Raw genomic sequence first — 18,211 nt, forward strand, 5'->3', positions numbered from 1 at the left:
CCAGTTATTGCTGGTTTGTTACCCTACTTTTAACTTCCATGTTGTTCTTGGAAAACAGGCCAGGGGTGCTAATGCACGATTCCCATGCTGAGTAGTGCCTCAGGAAACACTGTTCGTTTTGGTCCTTGAAATTGGCAAAAAGGCTACACAGGCGCTCCTTCTGGTTGGGTTTATTTCTATGTTATTTTAAGATGATTCTTTTTATATTTGTTTCCCATTTTCTAATATACTAGCTTTAAAATCCATTCTGAAGGAATGAACAAGTCATTTAGCCTTTCTGCAACTTCTTCCTCTGTAAATTCTCACTGGGATATTAAAAGCAGCCATGTACTTAAAATTTTGAAATGTTCTAAAACATGTAATTGATGTGGACTGGGGTAAGTATGATTAATGAAAACAGAAGAGATATGTTTGTTTCTACTTCCTGTAAGGTCAATTGATTTTTTAAAATAATTCTAGATTTTCAAGGATTAATTCTGTAATTTTAAAGTAGAAGAGCTGTGAAGTTTTCTTGTAATGTAGTGAAAGAAGCCTCAACAATCAAAGGCCTGGATTTGAATCCTTGCAACATCACTAACTAGTCTTGACTCACAAAGCACTTAACTTCTCTTTGTCTCAGTTTCTCTGCATTCTTCAGCATCTCTGAACAAGGGGTAATGACTGTATCTTCCTCAACACCTGGGTAAGGCAGATTCATAGGAATAAGCTTGTGAAGGGGGTCAAATGACGTTATAGGTATGTAAGTGTTTTACAAATGGAAAATTTTTGGCAAATCTTAGCCTCATGGTCACCATTGTGTTTTATTTCAAACATATCAGATGATTAGCCTGAAATTTTACAAGTACGGAATTCACAAACTTATTTTCATGAGCACCTTTGCTCTGTTTAACACAGTGAGTGGTCAGTCCATCTAATACTCATCAACAAAGTGAAAACCATTTTGATGGTCCCTATTGGGACATAATTGTTTTTAGCCTCCTAGTTTGTTGCCTCTACACACAAAAATTTCCAGACAAGTAGTTAGAAAATGAAGTCAAGGTGCACCTGGGTAGCTTAGTCGGTTAAGCATCTGACTCTTGATTTCAGCTCAGGTCATGATCTCAGGGTCCTGGGGTAAATCCCCACATCAGGCTCTACAGAGGGAGTCTGCTTGAAGATTTCTCTCCCTCTCCCTCTCGCCCCTCTCTAAAATAAATAAATCAATCTTAAAAAGAAAAAAAAAGAAAGAAAAGAGAAAAGGAAAGGAAAGGAAAGAAAGAAAAGAGAAAAGAAAAGAAAAGAAAGGAAAAGAAAAGAAAAGAAAAGAAAAGAAAAGAAAAGAAAAGAAAAGAAAAGAAAAGAAAAGAAAAGAAAAGAAAAGAAAAGAAAAGAAAAGAAAAGAAAAGAAAAGAAAAGAAAAGAAAAGAAAAGAAAAGAAAAGAAAAGAAAAGAAAAGAAAAGAAAAGAAAAGAAAAGAAAAGAAAAGAAAAGAAAAGAAAAGAAAAGAAAAGAAAAGAAAAGAAAAGAAAAGAAAAGAAAAGAAAAGAAAAGAAAAGAAAAGAAAAGAAAAGAAAAGAAAAGAAAAGAAAAGAAAAGAAAAGAAAAGAAAAGAAAAGAAAAGAAAAGAAAAGAAAAGAAAAGAAAAGAAGAGAAGAGAAGAGAAGAGAAGAGAGGAGAGGAGAGGAAAGGAAAGGAAAGGAAAGGAAAGGAAAGGAAAGGAAAGGAAAGGAAAGGAAAGGAAAGGAAAGGAAAGGAGAGGAGAGGAAAGGAAAGGAAAGGAAAGGAAAGGAAAGGAAAGGAAAGGAAAGGAAAGGAAAGGAAAGGAAAGGAAAGGGAAAGAAAATGAAGTAAGTCAAGACCAGAATTAAAATTGAGGAAGTCTAAGAAAACACAAGGAACTGATTAATACTGGATGTCCAAAAATGTTAAAAATAACTAACTTTGAGGAAAACTAGAGGACTACCCACATTTCCAAATTTAATGAACACCATTTAAAGAAATTAAAGCTTATTCCTATGAATCTGCCTTACCCAGGTGAAACTATAAAATTGGTATTTGTGTCTTATTCTTGAAGCAACTGTCCTTGATGTTTTCCCACCATTTCAGTCCTAAAGATCTTTTCTGGGGTATTTGGCATGGAGAAGTCACTATATAGGCTATTACATATAAGGCCACAAGTAGCAAGAGACAAACTTGGGGCAGACCAGTTTTTATTGGAGCAGGTAAAAAACATGGCCTAGATGCCAACCTCTATTCATTTTATAGCTCTTGCCAGCCTGTGTTTGATATTTTAAATTTTCTCTTTGCTTCTTTTCCAGATAGAAATCTCTTGTTGAGTGTGCCTGACATACTCTGACTCTATTAGTTTACCTTAGAAGAGCTGAACATCTTATAAATATAGGTACCAGTCTAGTATCCATTTTATTTTTCACAGTTCAAAAACATGTATTTCATGGATGTGGTCATTGTATATCACTGACAGCATAGTGTTAACTTCAAATAGCATTTTGCAAATCCTGGAGTTATACTATTACTGCTGTATTTACCTAAACCCTCCCTCATTTTCTCATCTGTTGCTATGGCAAATATTCCTTCTGTATATCCTCTCTCGGCCCTGTGACCTTTCCTCATTTTTCATAGAAGTCTGAAGAGCAGCCATATGTTAAGTTATAACACCTTTAGTTTGAGAAGAAATGTCTCCTTGATGGTGCTGCCTATAACTTTGCTCACAGGTTATAGCTGTCACATACAATTCTTAAGAATCTTCCTTACTGGAGGAAATGCAGACCATGTGCCTTTCCTAGGTTAGCTGGAGCAAAATAATTTTCTAATTAGATATAAATATTCGTATGATATTATCAATTATTAAGATTTTGTTAGCAAATACAACTTTTACACAAGACAGTTAATTTACACAAGACAGTTAATTTCACACAAATAGTATTCGCTATTTTTGTGGTGTTTTACAAAAGATTAGCAGATGAAAGAAATCTAATATACAACTTCACTATATAATTAATTTTAATCTTTTGGTTTTCTTAGACTTTTAGTTGCTGTAAGACTTTATTGTAGAACCTGTTCAACAAATATAGTTTCTGAGAAAGTAGTTTTTGGGGGCGCCTGGGTGGCTCAGTCATTAAGCATTTGCCTTCAGCTCAGGGCGTGATCCCGGAGTCTTGGGATCCAGCCCTGCATTGGGCTCCACCGCTGGGAGCCTGCTTCTTCCTCTCCCACTCCCCCTGCTTGTGTTCCCTCTCTTACTGGCTGCCTCTCTCTCTGCCAAATAAATAAATAAAATCTTTAAAAAAAAAAAGAAGGTAGCTTTTGTGGAAAGAAAATAATGTGAGAATAACATTGAGACGTCAAATGTATGTGCCCTAAAAAAGGAGACGGAGGTATTTTGATTTTAAAAAACAGGGTAAAATCATGGTGTGATATAGTGCAAATTACTAAACAAGTATGTCCCATGTGCTTCTTCTTCATTCTTATAGGTAGAGCCTTCATACGAATTTTGACTATTTGCTTATACAGTAAGTAGTCCTCAAACTGGCCTTACGAACCATTCTATTTTTAAGCATTATTGAGGCTCCCAAAGAGCTTTTGATTTATATGGGTTATATCTATAAGTATTTACCATGTTAGAAATTAAAATATAGAAATTTAAAAATATTTAGTTATTCATTTAAAAATAATAAACCCATTACATGTTAACGTAAGATAAATATTTTATTAAAAATAGCTGTATTTTCAAAAAATGCACAGAGGAATAACATTGTTTTACATGTTGCAAATCTATTTAATGTATAACATCATAAAATGAAACTGAGTTCTCATACCTGATTCTGCATTCAATCTGTTGCCATGTGTTTGCACTATATGAAGAAAATCCAATCTGACACAGATGGCGTAATTAGAAAACAAAAGAGAATGTTAAAAGACTTTTCAGATAATCCTGAATATTCTTCTTTGATACTACCCCAAGACTTGACAAGTGAGTTTCTTTTTTTTTTTTTTTAAGATTTTATTTATTTATTTGATAGAGAGAGAAAGAGAGAGCACAAGCAGGGAGAGCAGTGGGCAGAGGGAGAAGCAGGCTTCCCCCTGAGCAGGGAGCCAGATGCAGGGCTCGATCCCAGGACCCTGGGTCATGACCCGAGCTGAAGGCAAACAGACACTTAACCTACTGAGCCACCCAGGCGCTCCAACAAGTGATAGTTTCTTAAAGATTAATTACAATGTGGATTCTGGAACCATTGTCAATCAACTTGTACTCTGTTACGTTGAAAGCCATTGGTTTTTCTTAGAGTTTGAATAGATTGTTATGAGTTAGTAATATCACACATTGGTTATTTGGAAAATAATGCATTATTTGCAGATTTCTATTATGCAAATTTCTATTATCCAATAGTAAAATTTTTAAATTGCACGTGTTAGTATTACCAATCTCATCAGAAGGTCTTTAAGCACTGGGTGGCTGTCAAGCTCATAGTGACAGATACAAGTTTTCCAAAATTCTAATTTGTGCTCAAAAGCTCAAACTTCTATCACTGGCAATAAATACTGTCAGTGTGTTTCTTTAAGTGACAGGCACACTTATTTCATTTTCAAAAAAAGTCAGCCAAATTCAAAGTCTGATAATCACTTTGTCAGTTGTTCTTCCACATAAAAAATGGTGTACCATGGTAACAACAGCTAAGTCAGCTCATAAATGCATACAATGGCACAAGTACTTTTCTTCAGGACAACTAGCATACTTCGTTATGCAAGAGAGAAGTGCTTTATGCATGTTTCCTGTCTCATCATGCCAAATATTAAAAGACAGGCACTCAAGGGTTGAGATTTTGGGGGGGACAAGTAGATACAATGGTGAAGAATACACTCAATGAATACAAGAACAGTTTGATATCAGTGATTTGATTCTTGCAGTTTTGTCCACTAAGCTTTTGCAATGTTAGTGCAAATGTCAACATAGTGATAAAGGAAAATAATATCTGAATATTATTATGAAAATAATATTAATACTACTAATAATAATAATATTGTGAGGGCCCAAAAGGGCCAAAGAATCCTTGGGAATCTGCAGGCCACACTTTGAGAATCACGGTATTAGTTCATAGCATCCCTAGTATCCTCCCAGCTTTTGTATCTCTGATCTTTTGTCAGAATAGTTGCAGTGATTGTCTTCTTAAAACATGTTGCCATTATGCGCTTGTTTAGTAATCCGTGAAGCATTGTTAATTTCTTCCATAAAATTAAAAATCCTTTAACTAATGAACAGATTCTTAATAGGCTCCTGCCTTTCTCTATGGTCAATTTATTACTTTAGTCAAGCAAATTTACATGGCAGTTTTTAACATTCTCTATCATCAAGTCATTAGGGGGGGGGCCACTCTTCCAATTTGGATTTTCTACTTTTTTTCCCTAAATGTGACCATTTTAACATGCAGCTCAAAACTCACTTCCTCCTGACTTCTTTCCAAGTTTTACATTTTCCTGTCACTGCAGATCCTTTGCCCAAGCCTTTTGTTTTTCCACCTTTTTGTATACATCCCCCAATTAACCGTTTCAAGTTTTAGTTCATTTATTGTTGGTTATATAAATATCTATATAATTTTTCACAACTGGGCTAAAACCTTCATTTGGGGACTAGTTGCTTAGTATCTAACATAACTTTTTAAACAAAAAGAACATGATACATGTGTTGTCATTATATTCACAGAAAAGGCAGCACTTTTAAAGATATCTGGAAAATACATTCTTTCCAAAATAATGTGCTATGACAGTTTATTTGGTACAAGTCACAACAGGTTGCAACTCTATACTTTGAGTCAAAGAGAATAGGATATAAAAATAGGAGATCTGTCAATAAAGAAAGAAGCAATAAACACATTAGAAAATCCCTTTGTATTTCAAAGAGAAACCATTAACATTCTTATTTATACTATTAGTAGTTAGTAGAGTTCCCTAATTAGAGTCACTTTCAGTAATGTTAATTTGGTCTATAACTAAACATTGAATCCAACATTGAGAGCTTTTCCCATAATCAAAGTCCATATCCAATTCAAATTTTGGCTTTAATCTAGGGATTTAGGCAAGATGGACACTCTATACATAAATACAGTGCCCATTGTGGTATGATCCCAGTAATTTTCTTAATTCAACAAAGGGAAATCATAGACAATTGTCAGAAGTCCAATCACTTCATAAAGCATATGTGTTACATTAATATTTCTCCTTTGATGTGGGAGCTACAAGGGGCTTTATAGTAGGTAAAATATTGTTATCTGGATGTCATTTATTAGTCTCAAACCAAAAAATCATGATGTTAATATGAATAATATTAATACTTGATAAAATACAAATGGCTTTGATTCTGCTATCAAAAAAACCCCTTAATTCTCAGATTCTAAAAGAAATAAGCATCCCATTTCATTATCCAGTGAAACTATATAGTAGAAGCCACTATAATTTATTTAAGTTCATTTTAAAGATTCTTACATAATTGCCAGTTGAAGGCAGCATAAAAAATAATAAAATGCAGACAGACATTTATTTCCATTCTATAGGGCTACTCAAAATCTTAGCTTAAGTATGTATTTACCCTTCTGGCTCTTTTCTTTAGAACCTATGCAATGTCTGGAACATGGTTTACACCCAATAATTGTTGCTGAATAAATCATAAGTAATTTCTGGTGGGTTAGAACAGAGGAGAATTTATTAATTGTACTTTTCAAAGTAATCATTCTAAAATGCATCCTACCAAAGCAACACAGAGAATGGAAAAATACATGTGATATTTGTCACGCTGTTCTTAACCCACCAACACCACTGCTCCACTCTCCACCCCTCAATATTACACAGACAGATGAATAGAGCCTTACATCTACATCTTTGTCTCTGAATCTTGATAGCTTTTCTACAAGAGAGTTGATAGCCAGTATTTGGTTCACAGACCTTAAAGAAAAGATAATAGGGCCAACACTGTATTATTTTTTAAGAGAAAATGTCAAGACCAAAAAATGAAAATGTCAAAAGATAGGCTGATATACTGTATTACTCAAAGATGGTTTTGTTGGGAGAGCTGACCAAGTGATTTACTAACAGCTTTTACTGGACAGTCTTTGGATTACAATGTAGATGAAAAATAAATGGGAATCCATCTCATGCTTACTCTATCCAGGCATTTGACAGATGGAGAAAAAAGAAAGAAGGAAGACACAATTACAGTCTACAAAAATGTGGAGGCTTTTTTTTAAAGTTTTAAAATTATGAAAAATAATTCTGTATTGGAAATTTTTTTCAAAGGTTCTACTTATCTATCTTTATCTTTATATCCTTTAATTACATAAACTGCCTTTCATTACTGATCACATCTGCATACAGGTAGGGGTTATGAAATTGTGTGAATCTGATGTTCAACTGGGATCTAAGTGCAAAAGTCAGTGGGGGGTGCTTAGTATATTCAGTTCATAACAGATGTAGATCTCATTGGTGAATCTTACATAAGATTAGGTTCTCTTGTGGCTCCTGAGGAAAAGTTCATTCAGTCACTCAGTAGCGTTTTAATCCATAAATGTTCATTGAGTGTCCATTATGTGTCAGGAATTTTCTAGGTGTGTACACATAAAGATAAATAATATTGGTGAGCATTACTTCCCATTATGGAAAGATCTCCATGGATACAGAGTAAAAACATAAAAGAAATGTAGAGAAAAGGGGGGCGCCTGGGTGGCACAGCGGTTAAGTGTCTGCCTTCGGCTCAGGGCGTGATCCCGGCGTTATGGGATCGAGCCCCACATTGGGCTCCTCCGCTAAGAGCCTGCTTCTTCCTCTCCCACTCCCCCTGCTTGTGTTCCCTCTCTCACTGGCTGTCTCTATCCTGTCAAATAAATAAATAAAATCTTTAAAAAAAAAAAGAAATGTAGAGAAAAAGAAATGTTCTCCATTGCTCAAAAAGGCATATTACTGTACACTTGTAAAGATCTACTAGGATGTCATACTTATTTTTGATGATTATTTGATTCATGTTAACCAGTGATATTTATGTCGATGAAGAATATGGAAGGCTAAAAGCCTTAGGAGGCCTTCTTTTAAAGGTTCCTATTTTTTTATATTAATGACCCATTAAATTTATTATTTGCCTCCCTTAATCTTCATTCTATTTATCTAAATGAGGAAATCTCATACTGAAATTCTAAAGTAAAATATACTTAAGCATAGATCCTCATCATTCTTTAATGTATGTTTATTATTAATTCTATAAAGAAGACAGACAATATAATATCTCCCTTCTGACTATATATTTTTCAATACTGTGACAATATAGCAAAATCTTCAAGTATTTATCCCACTGACTTTTGGTTATGTCAAGAAATAAATTGTTGCTCACTTGAGTAATTTAATATTTTCCACATAAAATTAATGGTAATTTGAGTGGCAAAACATCAGGGTAATGTTTGAGTTAGTCCCCTGTTTGTCTTCTCTAAACTTGTTTTCTGTCATCATGAACATGCTGGGATTTCAAGAAATAATTTAAGAATGATTTCTTGTTTTTTTCCTAAAGAGTTAGATTTTACTTTCATGCTTTTGCAGAAACATACTTTGCTACTATTTTGGCAGAGCTGTAAACTTTGCTTGACAATAGCCTACTATAATTTTCTTATTTCAAAAACCAATGCCTTTAATTCTGATTTTATGTTCTAATCTTTATAAAGTAGTTCATTTCTCCCACATAACGTTAAACTGGGTTATTCCATTGTCCTAACTTGCTTGTCAATGTGAAATATTTAAAATGAGTACATGGACTTCTCAATTCTTCTCAATAAATTATGGACTGTTATATTTTATTTTAGCTGTTAATTCTTTTTTTTAACTTTTTAACTTTTTTTATTTTTTGTAAAATGCTTTTTCTCCATTTATTTCTTTATTCAAATTCAATTAGCCAACATATAGCGCATCATTAATTTTTGATGTAATCTTTTGTAGTGAACCAAGTGACCAAATAAAACGTAATCACTAAAATTTCACTGACTCCTTATGTAGTGACAACACAATTGCATACATTCTCTTTGTAGTCCCATTTTTTCCACCTACTCTGGAATTTAGGTTACTAGATTGAGATTTGGTATTAAGACAACAGCCATGTTGAAAGAAGCTCTAAGAAGCAACAGTATAGATCCCTTACTGATTTGTCTATAAATCTGTTTCTGAGGACAGAGATTGTTACATTATAGGGCATCTTTGAATAACGTGATCTTTCTGATTAAACTACAAGAAATATTTGAATTGAGCAACTGGCTTGTTTAAAACAAATTATACATCCTTCTTTCTATTAGCTACCAGCAAACCAAGAAAAAAAAACAGGATGTAGTCCATCCCAGTCAAACTTATGATATACTTTGTGTACTAATTTCATCCAGGCTTCATCTTAACATCTCTATTTTTAATATTGCTTTGCCCATTCAGTTTTGTTTTTGGTTTATTTTTAATTGTGCTAAAACACATGTAACATAAAATTCACCATCTTACCCATTCTTTAAGAGTACAGTAAGTACATTCACATTGCTATAGTGTTAAGTACATTCACATTGCTATACAGTCTATCTCCAGAACTGTTTTCATCTTGCAAAACTAAAATTCTATTCTATTAAACAATAACTTTGCATTTCCCTCTCACCTCAGTCCCTGGCAACCATCATTCTACTTTCTATTTCTATGAATTTATCTACCCTAGGTACCTCATATAAATATTTACCTTTTTGTGATTGGTTTATTTAACTTAGCATAATATCCTGAAGGTTCATCCATGTTGTAGCATGTGTAAGAATTCCCTTTCTTTTTAAGGCTGAATAGTATTCCATTGTATGTATATACTACATTGTGTATATCCACTCATCTGTTGATGGACACGGGTTGTTTACACATTTTGGTTATTGTAAATAATATTGCTGTGAATGTGGGGGTACATCTTTGAAACCTTGCTTTTCAGTTCTTTGGAATATATACACAGAAGTGGAATTGCTGGATCATATTGTGATTATATTTTTAATTTCTTGGAGAACTACCATATTGTTTTCCATAGCAGTTTCACCATTTCATATTCCCACAAACCATGTACAAGAGTTCCAATTTTCCACATCCTTGTCAACACTTAACTGTTTTCTGGTTTTTTGACAGTAGCCATTCTAATGAGTGTGAGGTGGTATCTCATTGTGGGTTTGATTTGCATTTCCTTAATGATTAGTGATGTTGAGCATCTTTTCATATGCTTATTGGCCATGTGTATATCTTCTTTGGAGAAATGTCTATTCAAGTCTTTTGCCCACCTTTAAATTAGGTTCTTTGTTTTTTCATGGTTGAGTTGTAGGAGCTCCTTATATATTCTGGAAATTAACCCCTTATAAGGTATATGATTTGCAAATATTTTCTTCCATTCCATGTGTTGCCTTTTCATTCTGTTGATGATGAGTGTCCTTTGATGCACTGACGTTTTTGATTTTGATGTAGTCCAGTTTATCTATTTTTTCCTTTTGTTTCCTATGAGTTATTTTTACTTTGCTTTAACCTCGTAAGTATCCTATAAGCTATTTTAAATTCCTCCTAGAACAGAATATAAATAGGTAACAATGTAGTCACTCACTCTTCAATATTGCTATCCTGTCATTTTCCTATGACATTTTAACTATTTGTGCCTTGTTATGAGCCTTTTTTATTTGTTAACGGCATGAATATAAACAAATAGTGCCTGAATATCTGAACAAAAGTTATCTGTGTAGGAAGACAGTTTTCCATGGGCCTCCCACATTTTTGCATGTCTTGTGAACAAGGCACTGACTGGGCTTTGCTCTGGACTATCTTTTCAAAATTGACTGTGTGGCAAACAGCCTTGGAAGAAAAAGCAAGTCTGCTCACAGAGGATGGAGATAATGTCTTCCTCTAGGGTTAAGGACAGGCGTGCTTATAGCCCATTATAAAAGATCTACATTCTCTAAGCTCAGGATTCTTCTCTTAAAATGCAACCTACTGCATGTGAAAAATGTCACCTGGTTCTCTTTTCATTGCCATCTGGGAATTGTGGCTCAAGGAATCAGTACAACAAGAGACTTATAGACTGGCTGCTGCTATTGTTGTAAAAAACTGTCCTTTGTTTCCAGCCTTGAAGATTCATGTATTCTATGAGCATCCATGAAACTATGTCAGGCTAACTTGTAACCTTGCAAGTAGGGAAAAACTTAGACCCGTCATGGTGCTTGGCAATATATTATAAAGATTTTTGTGAATATATTTGGAAGTCATTTAGCCTAATCTCCTCCTCAGTCAAGACTTTCTTCTACACATTTTGACAGATGGCATTCTAAATATCACTTAAATGATTCCAGTAAAAAGAAAACTTCTCAAAACCTATTGCATCATTGGTCCCTCCTTATGTGAACTGAACTATTAATAACTTCATAATACTGGGTTTTGCCTGGCCTCATCTGGCATTGCATAGAATAATTATTCTGTTTTCCACATGGCAGATCTTTGTATTTGAAAGTACTTACTTAGTCTCCACTAATCTTATTTAACTCTCTAGACATATCATTTTCATTCCATATCTTCACACACTGTGTTCTCCAGACTGACTAGATGCTCTAGACACACTACAGTATGGTGATAATTCTCACAGATGCTCAGAACTATAGACTAATTCAATAGACAATATGGCTAAGGCACAATTTAATGAAAGTATCATTTATTATTTGGACAGAATGCATTTGATTGATAAAAGTTTTATGTACAGTTTTTTTCTATTTCTGTCATAGTGTCACATTTAGCTTGTGATTAGTTAAAATATTCAGACTTTTTCCACATTGTCACTCTCAAACTATGATTGTACTTGTAAACTGACTTTTTAAATCTATAACATAAGATTTTTATTTTTAACCAGTCCAGATCATTTTGAATTTTGCTTCTGTCATCAGTGATATTAGTTCCTTGTTAGGTAAAATTTATGCCATCTGAAGATTTCATAGATATCCTTACAATCACTTAATCTTAGTCACTAATGGAAATACTGTCCACAAAAAAGGCTAAGGACAAGCCATTAAATTCCTTCTTTCATAATAACACAAACCATACTTCAATATTATTGATTGGTTGTCTAGCTAGTTATAATCCACTGAATGATGCCATTATCCAGCATAAATGTCACTGTCTTATTCACAAGAATATCTTATTTGGTGAAATTAAAATAGTCCACATTTTTTGAAATCTCTAGATCTACATATCTAAAAGAATATTTTCAGCACTTCACTAGAAAAGTAAAAGGAGCGTCATTCAGGAGGATGAATCAATGCTAATTTACCTTGCTACTGACCAAGCAAGGTAAAGGGAACTGGATTTAGGCATCTTTGCCTAAACAATAATTTGCTTTTCTGATCCCTAATCTCATATAAAGCCAAAACCTTAAGCCCCTGAAGGAGTGATAGCTAACATTCTCATTCACAAAATCCAGGCAAAAATCCATGGCTTCTGGTGGAGAAATAGAAGCAAAACATATGTGTCTCTGGGGAAATAGATAGGAAACTCCTACCTCCATTCTGACTTTTTGGTGCAGTTGGAAATATGCTATATCTTTATTGTGGTATAGTTATAAACTTGTCAAAATGCATCAAACTATACACTTTAAAAAGGTGAATACTACTGTATGTAAATTATGCTTCATAAAACTGACCTAAATAAAAGTATATTAAAGAAAGTTAATTTTCTAAAAATTTGAGAATAAATATAAAGAAGAGAACAAAGAACATGAAATCAATATTGCCCTTAAAAACAAACTGAATTTTGAAATAGGAATCATTACCATTAAAATTAAGTCTAAAAGATCTCCCAAGGAAACTGAATGAAACAGGTACCTATTTAGCAGTTTTATTTAGATCATTAAAAATCTTGTAAGTTCTCTTACAGCAGTTTCTAACTAACAGTACATTACAAATGAGGAATGTATTATTTCCTCCACATGCCATTAAAATGTTTGCTAACTCCATCATCTATTACTTGTAAGGTGTATAAAAAGCAGAAATGTACAATATATTCTGTGTTTATTTTGTAATAAAATGAGAAATTAACGATAAGAGTTATAATAAGAAATCTACCCTTTGGAAATTGAAAAATGTTATCCTAAATAATTTTTCAATCAAAGAGGAATACAAATCTGTATTTAGAGACCAGGGGAAAAAATTATGAAAGTAAAACATACTCTATCACTCTTAAGGATATAGTCAAAATCAGCAAAAAATCAGTAAAGGAAAATCATAACTGTAAATGCTTTTATCTTTATATAGAAAGAAAACATAAATAGACTAAGTGAAGAATAAGAAGAGAAATAATAAAATCCAGAGAGAACAAAAATAGAAAATAGAAAAATAGAAATGATGTAGAAATGAATGAGCTAAAAGAAAGAACAGTAAAAGGAATGGCTAAAACTAAGCCATTTAGTTTGGTTAAAAGACCAAAAAAATTAAAAACTTCTGGCAACTCAATACCAACATAATATTTTATAAAAACCACAGAATAACAATAATAATAATAATAATAATAATAATAATAACAAACAACAACAGTAAAACCACCTTATTTTTATGTTTGTTCATTTTTTGTCCTGGATATAGTTGTTCTATTATTCACTTTCTTAATCTTTGATTTTAATATTATTTCTTAATTTCAATGTTCTTTTGAATCAGTAATTAAATCATCCCTACAAAATGTCAAAGGACAAAGTCCACAAGATCAAATTGATAGCTCCAAAGGATATTTGAAAAAAATAAACATTTATTTCTGATAATAACTCTTGGAAAAAATGATTTTTCTCATATCAATCCATAATCATAATTATCAGTGAAATAGTAAATCATCCCTAGATTACCTCACTTGAATTCCTTTAAAAAATATTGTAGCCTATGCAGTAAGAGAAGAAAAAAGTTGTAAATATTGAAAAGCAGTACCAACCATCATTATTTGCAGATGATGTGAATAAAGCTAAATTATTGCAATATTAGGTCAAAAGGATACAAAAATAGGTATTTTTAAAATACATATGTAAATGCTTGCAATAAGAAGTAGGAAATAATGGGCAAAATCCCATTCTCACTATGACTATATGCAATCCTTCTCAAACTTTAAGATGCCTACAATTAACCGGGGGGGTTTGCTAAAACACAGATTGAGCAGGTTTGAGGTGGGAATTAAGATTTTACATTTCTAACGAGTTCTCAGGTGCTGCCAATCATGTTTTGAGTAGTAACTCGTGTGTGTGTGTGTGTGTGTGTGTGTGTATGCATATGTATATGTGCATGCATACCTACACATTCACACACATATATACATATGTATTCTCACATATAATTCTCATAAAATTTTAAAACCTAAGAATTAATAAGAAATTAGTGAAACCTCTGTTTTTAAAAAAGTAAAAAGAAGGTTAAAAAATTACTGGGAGACAAAAAAATATTTGAATGAAGAAGAGAAATGTCACATCCCTGGGTGGGAAGACAACAGTATAAAAATGTCTATTCCGACTAAAATTGATCTAATGCTTTTATCTTAACACAATGAAAACCACCAGATGCTGCTTTTTTTAACTTTAAAAGATGAAGGTTATAAAGTTCATCAGGAAGAATAAACATGCTGTATAATAAAATTTTTTCACAGAGGGCATTAAGCAGTTCTTCTCTTCCAGAAATGTATTTTAAAATGACAATAATTAAAACAATTTGTTCTGCATAGAAACAGACAGGTTAAAAGTGTGGGATACAAAGTCCAGCCACGGATCCAACTGTGCATATAAACTTATATGTAATGGAGGTGGCCTATCAATCACTGAGAGAAAAACGAATTATTTGACAAGTGCATTGAGACACTTCAAATAATCACCAGAATAGACTTATCTTCTGGCCTTCCAACGTCATAACCTTAGGACTTCATAAAACAAGTGCACATGCATGCATGCACACATATCAAATTATGTGAACTTTAGTATAAAATCATAAAAAAGGATAAGATATACCACAGCTAACAAATTGATAAACTTTTATCTATTATAATATTTATTATTTTACATAATCTCATTCTGTTTAAACAGTACTAGTCAATTGAATGAGCAATCACGGCCTGTTACTAACACTATCTCCGTTCTTCTGACAAAAATTCAATGAGTTCTATAATTTAGCTATTCTCTTTAACATGATCTTGTTTTTTACCAAAAGCCCTATCAACATAGCTAAATCAGAGTTATTTCCTCTGTGATAAAATCAGACCCATCAGCACAGAGTTCTCTCTCTGATTATAATTGTAGGGTTGCTGGCGCTTTTGTTTGTTTGTTTCTTTTTTCACTGTAGCCCCAGTCAGATTGTCCATTTTGGTCCTAGACTGCCTCGTACAACTCCCCAAATGGCATCAAATGATAAATGATTAAGAACTTTTAAAGGCTAAATCAACATTTCCTTTACAAGTGGTATGCACATAAAATACATCTTTAAAAGGGTATGTCATTTTAGAAAGCACCAAATAAATTACTAAAAGTGTAAAAACTAGGCTTCATAATCACCACTGGCATTTCTTTGCCAAATATCTAATAAGGCATATCATAAGCACACAGTAAATACTGCAATAATTATGAGAGCCAAAAATTATAAATTACCAAATATAATATCTCATCTCAAATTTCTAAACATTCTATTATAATTATACCTCCACCTTTCAGGGTAGACTGGGTCCAGGTCTTCTTTGCTCCCTCAGATAAAGCTGTGACTTAAAATGGTACCGTGTAGGGTTATATTATGGTTAAAAGAAACTATTCCAGTCTAGCAATAGTGATTTCTAAGCTCGTGTTCTCTACTTGTATTTTTTCAACACCAAAAAGAGGACTTGTAATTACAAGCAATTTAAAAAAAATCTATCCTTTTTAAAAGCCACATTGAAACAGTTCCCATGTTTAGCTCATCAACCCTCACTAGCTATGAAAATCTTCTCCTTCACCTGTATGCCAAACCATTCTGATGACTCTTCCTTTCCCTCCTCTTTCTTTTACTAAACCTTTCCCTCACTACTTCTCCTATCCACCACACTCCATCCTTCTCTCCAGTCTTTGCATTTTTGTCAATAGAACTTGTCTAGGGGGGAAAAAAAGGACTTGTCTGACAAAGCAAGATTCTTACAGAACAGCTCAGCAATGCCAGAATACTACATCATGGGCAAAGAGATGTCAAAAGCTAGAAACATCCATTCAGTAAGGATTTTGTCCCATCACATTTATAGGCACTTAGTAAGAAGGCATAAGTGAATGAATGATTACAAAGATAGAGGGAAGAATTAGCTATAATGTGAAAGAAAACGTCTAGTCAGTCAGAAGATGTAGGCCTTTGACAGAGCTCCACTCTTATTCCCTCTGATTTACTTTTACAAAATTACTTTTATAAGGATGACATATAAACATACTCTTTTCCTGAATTAATATAAAATATTAGTAGTTTGGTATTGATATGGAACTCATGTAATAGTTTTTAAATTTCCAACATTTTAATCAGAAATCACCAAAGGAAATATTGTATATTCTTGGGGTTTAATGTATTCATTTGTACAAATTATTAGTCATAAAGTAGCTTAAAACTTCACTAACTTAGGCCCGTTTAATTCAGAAATCATCATAGGAAAAGCCATAGATTTAATATGAAGTACTGTGGCTAGAGATAGGAAACACAATAAACTTGAAACCTTTCTTCAACTAATTTGTTGTGTATGATTTTAGAAAGATCCCATAACCTCTCTGGTTTCTGTTAAGTTGTGTTTAAAGTGAGCTAAATTATTCAGTTAATCCATATCATCATCATATAATTCTATGATTCTACAATGGGCCAGATAGATGTTCCTTTTCTACTTCATTCTTTCTATAAGTGTTTTGTAATCTGGACATGACTAGGCTTCAGGGATCACATAAATTCCCTAAATTTAGGCAATTATGTTTGGGTGCATTTTTCTGGGCAGAAGTACATAGCTTACATCTGATTCTCAAAAAGCTCTGTGAACTTCTCAAAAAAGATTAAAAAACACTTACTTCAATAATGAACTAATTCCAAGTGATTCACATTAACTTGTAAAAGCAGCCTCACAAGAAGTTTGCTTCATAATGCTCTGTTGGTTCTGTAACATTCTGTATCCCACATCAGTAACACAATATATTCTGTTAGTAGAAGCTACATTTCAAACTTTCACTAATAGCTATCTCCCCATTCGGTGATGAGCCATGGACTACATCTGTCTAGTTCACCTCATTATATCAAATGCCTTGAACAGTGCCTAGCTCTCGATGAATCAAAGAAGGGAAATGCCTACCAGTTTATTTCTAGGTGAGAAGACAGCTAGGGAGTGATCATCTTTTCATCTGGGCATGAATTGAGACTCCAAAACTTAGATGATGGAAGAATCAACAAATAAGGATAGATAGATCATTTTATCTTCAAGCCAAGCCTTGTAATTTCAATAAAGAAGAAATGAAATCCAAAGTAAGACCTAACCAAATGTGGCAAGGTCAAGAGCAGAGTTCCTTTCATTCCACCAAGAACCTAATTATTGAGTGCAAATGACCATGTCACCCAAATTCCAGTTCCTTTCTTTTAACTGAAATTCAATAGCTAATAATCTCATCCTTCATTATAAGTACACATACCATAAATAACCTCTGATTTTTGCCTGATTCATAAGCAAATAAAATAACACCATGTCTTATATGTAATATAAGTTGGATTCAATTTTTTGTCACTGTCATATCTATAAAAGATATTCAGTGCTATAAATAAAATTCTTTTATCATGCAAGCTTAATTAGTTTTTCAGTAATGCTTGTTTATTTGTCTTAACTGACAATTACAGGAAGAAAGGGACTCATTGATTAGTATCTTTTAAAATATATAGTACATAAAATTGAATACATGTTATTTCATTCCTATACACTTCTGGTAATTGACTTTTAAAAACCTAATAACATTTGCATTTCTTTTATCTTTTTACAGGAGCATTGTTTTAAACCCAGCTTATTTCCGAAATCATCTTCGCCAGGCAACAGTGTTTAGATGTCTGGAGAGATATTCAGAAGCTGCCCGGTATGTTTGTTATAACTTTTGTGAAGATTTATTTCAAGTTAAATTAATTTTATTCTCAGCTTCTGGTAATAGCATAATAGAACTTTCCATTTCTCT

The 18,211-nt window shown here is 33.0% G+C and overlaps 1 protein-coding gene across 1 annotated transcript in view; it reads left to right on the forward strand.

Moving 5' to 3' along the window:
- The window catches only part of SPATA16 (spermatogenesis associated 16), a 224,926-nt gene that overhangs the window by 77,086 nt on the left and 129,629 nt on the right, over positions 1-18,211 (forward strand). Inside the window, 1 exon segment of the mRNA XM_008705326.2 lies at positions 18,026-18,115. Coding sequence (XP_008703548.2) covers positions 18,026-18,115 — 90 coding nt within the window.

Source organism: Ursus maritimus, unplaced genomic scaffold, assembly GCF_017311325.1.
Source record: "Ursus maritimus isolate PB19 unplaced genomic scaffold, ASM1731132v1 scaffold_4, whole genome shotgun sequence".
Taxonomy (NCBI): Eukaryota; Metazoa; Chordata; class Mammalia; order Carnivora; family Ursidae; genus Ursus; species Ursus maritimus.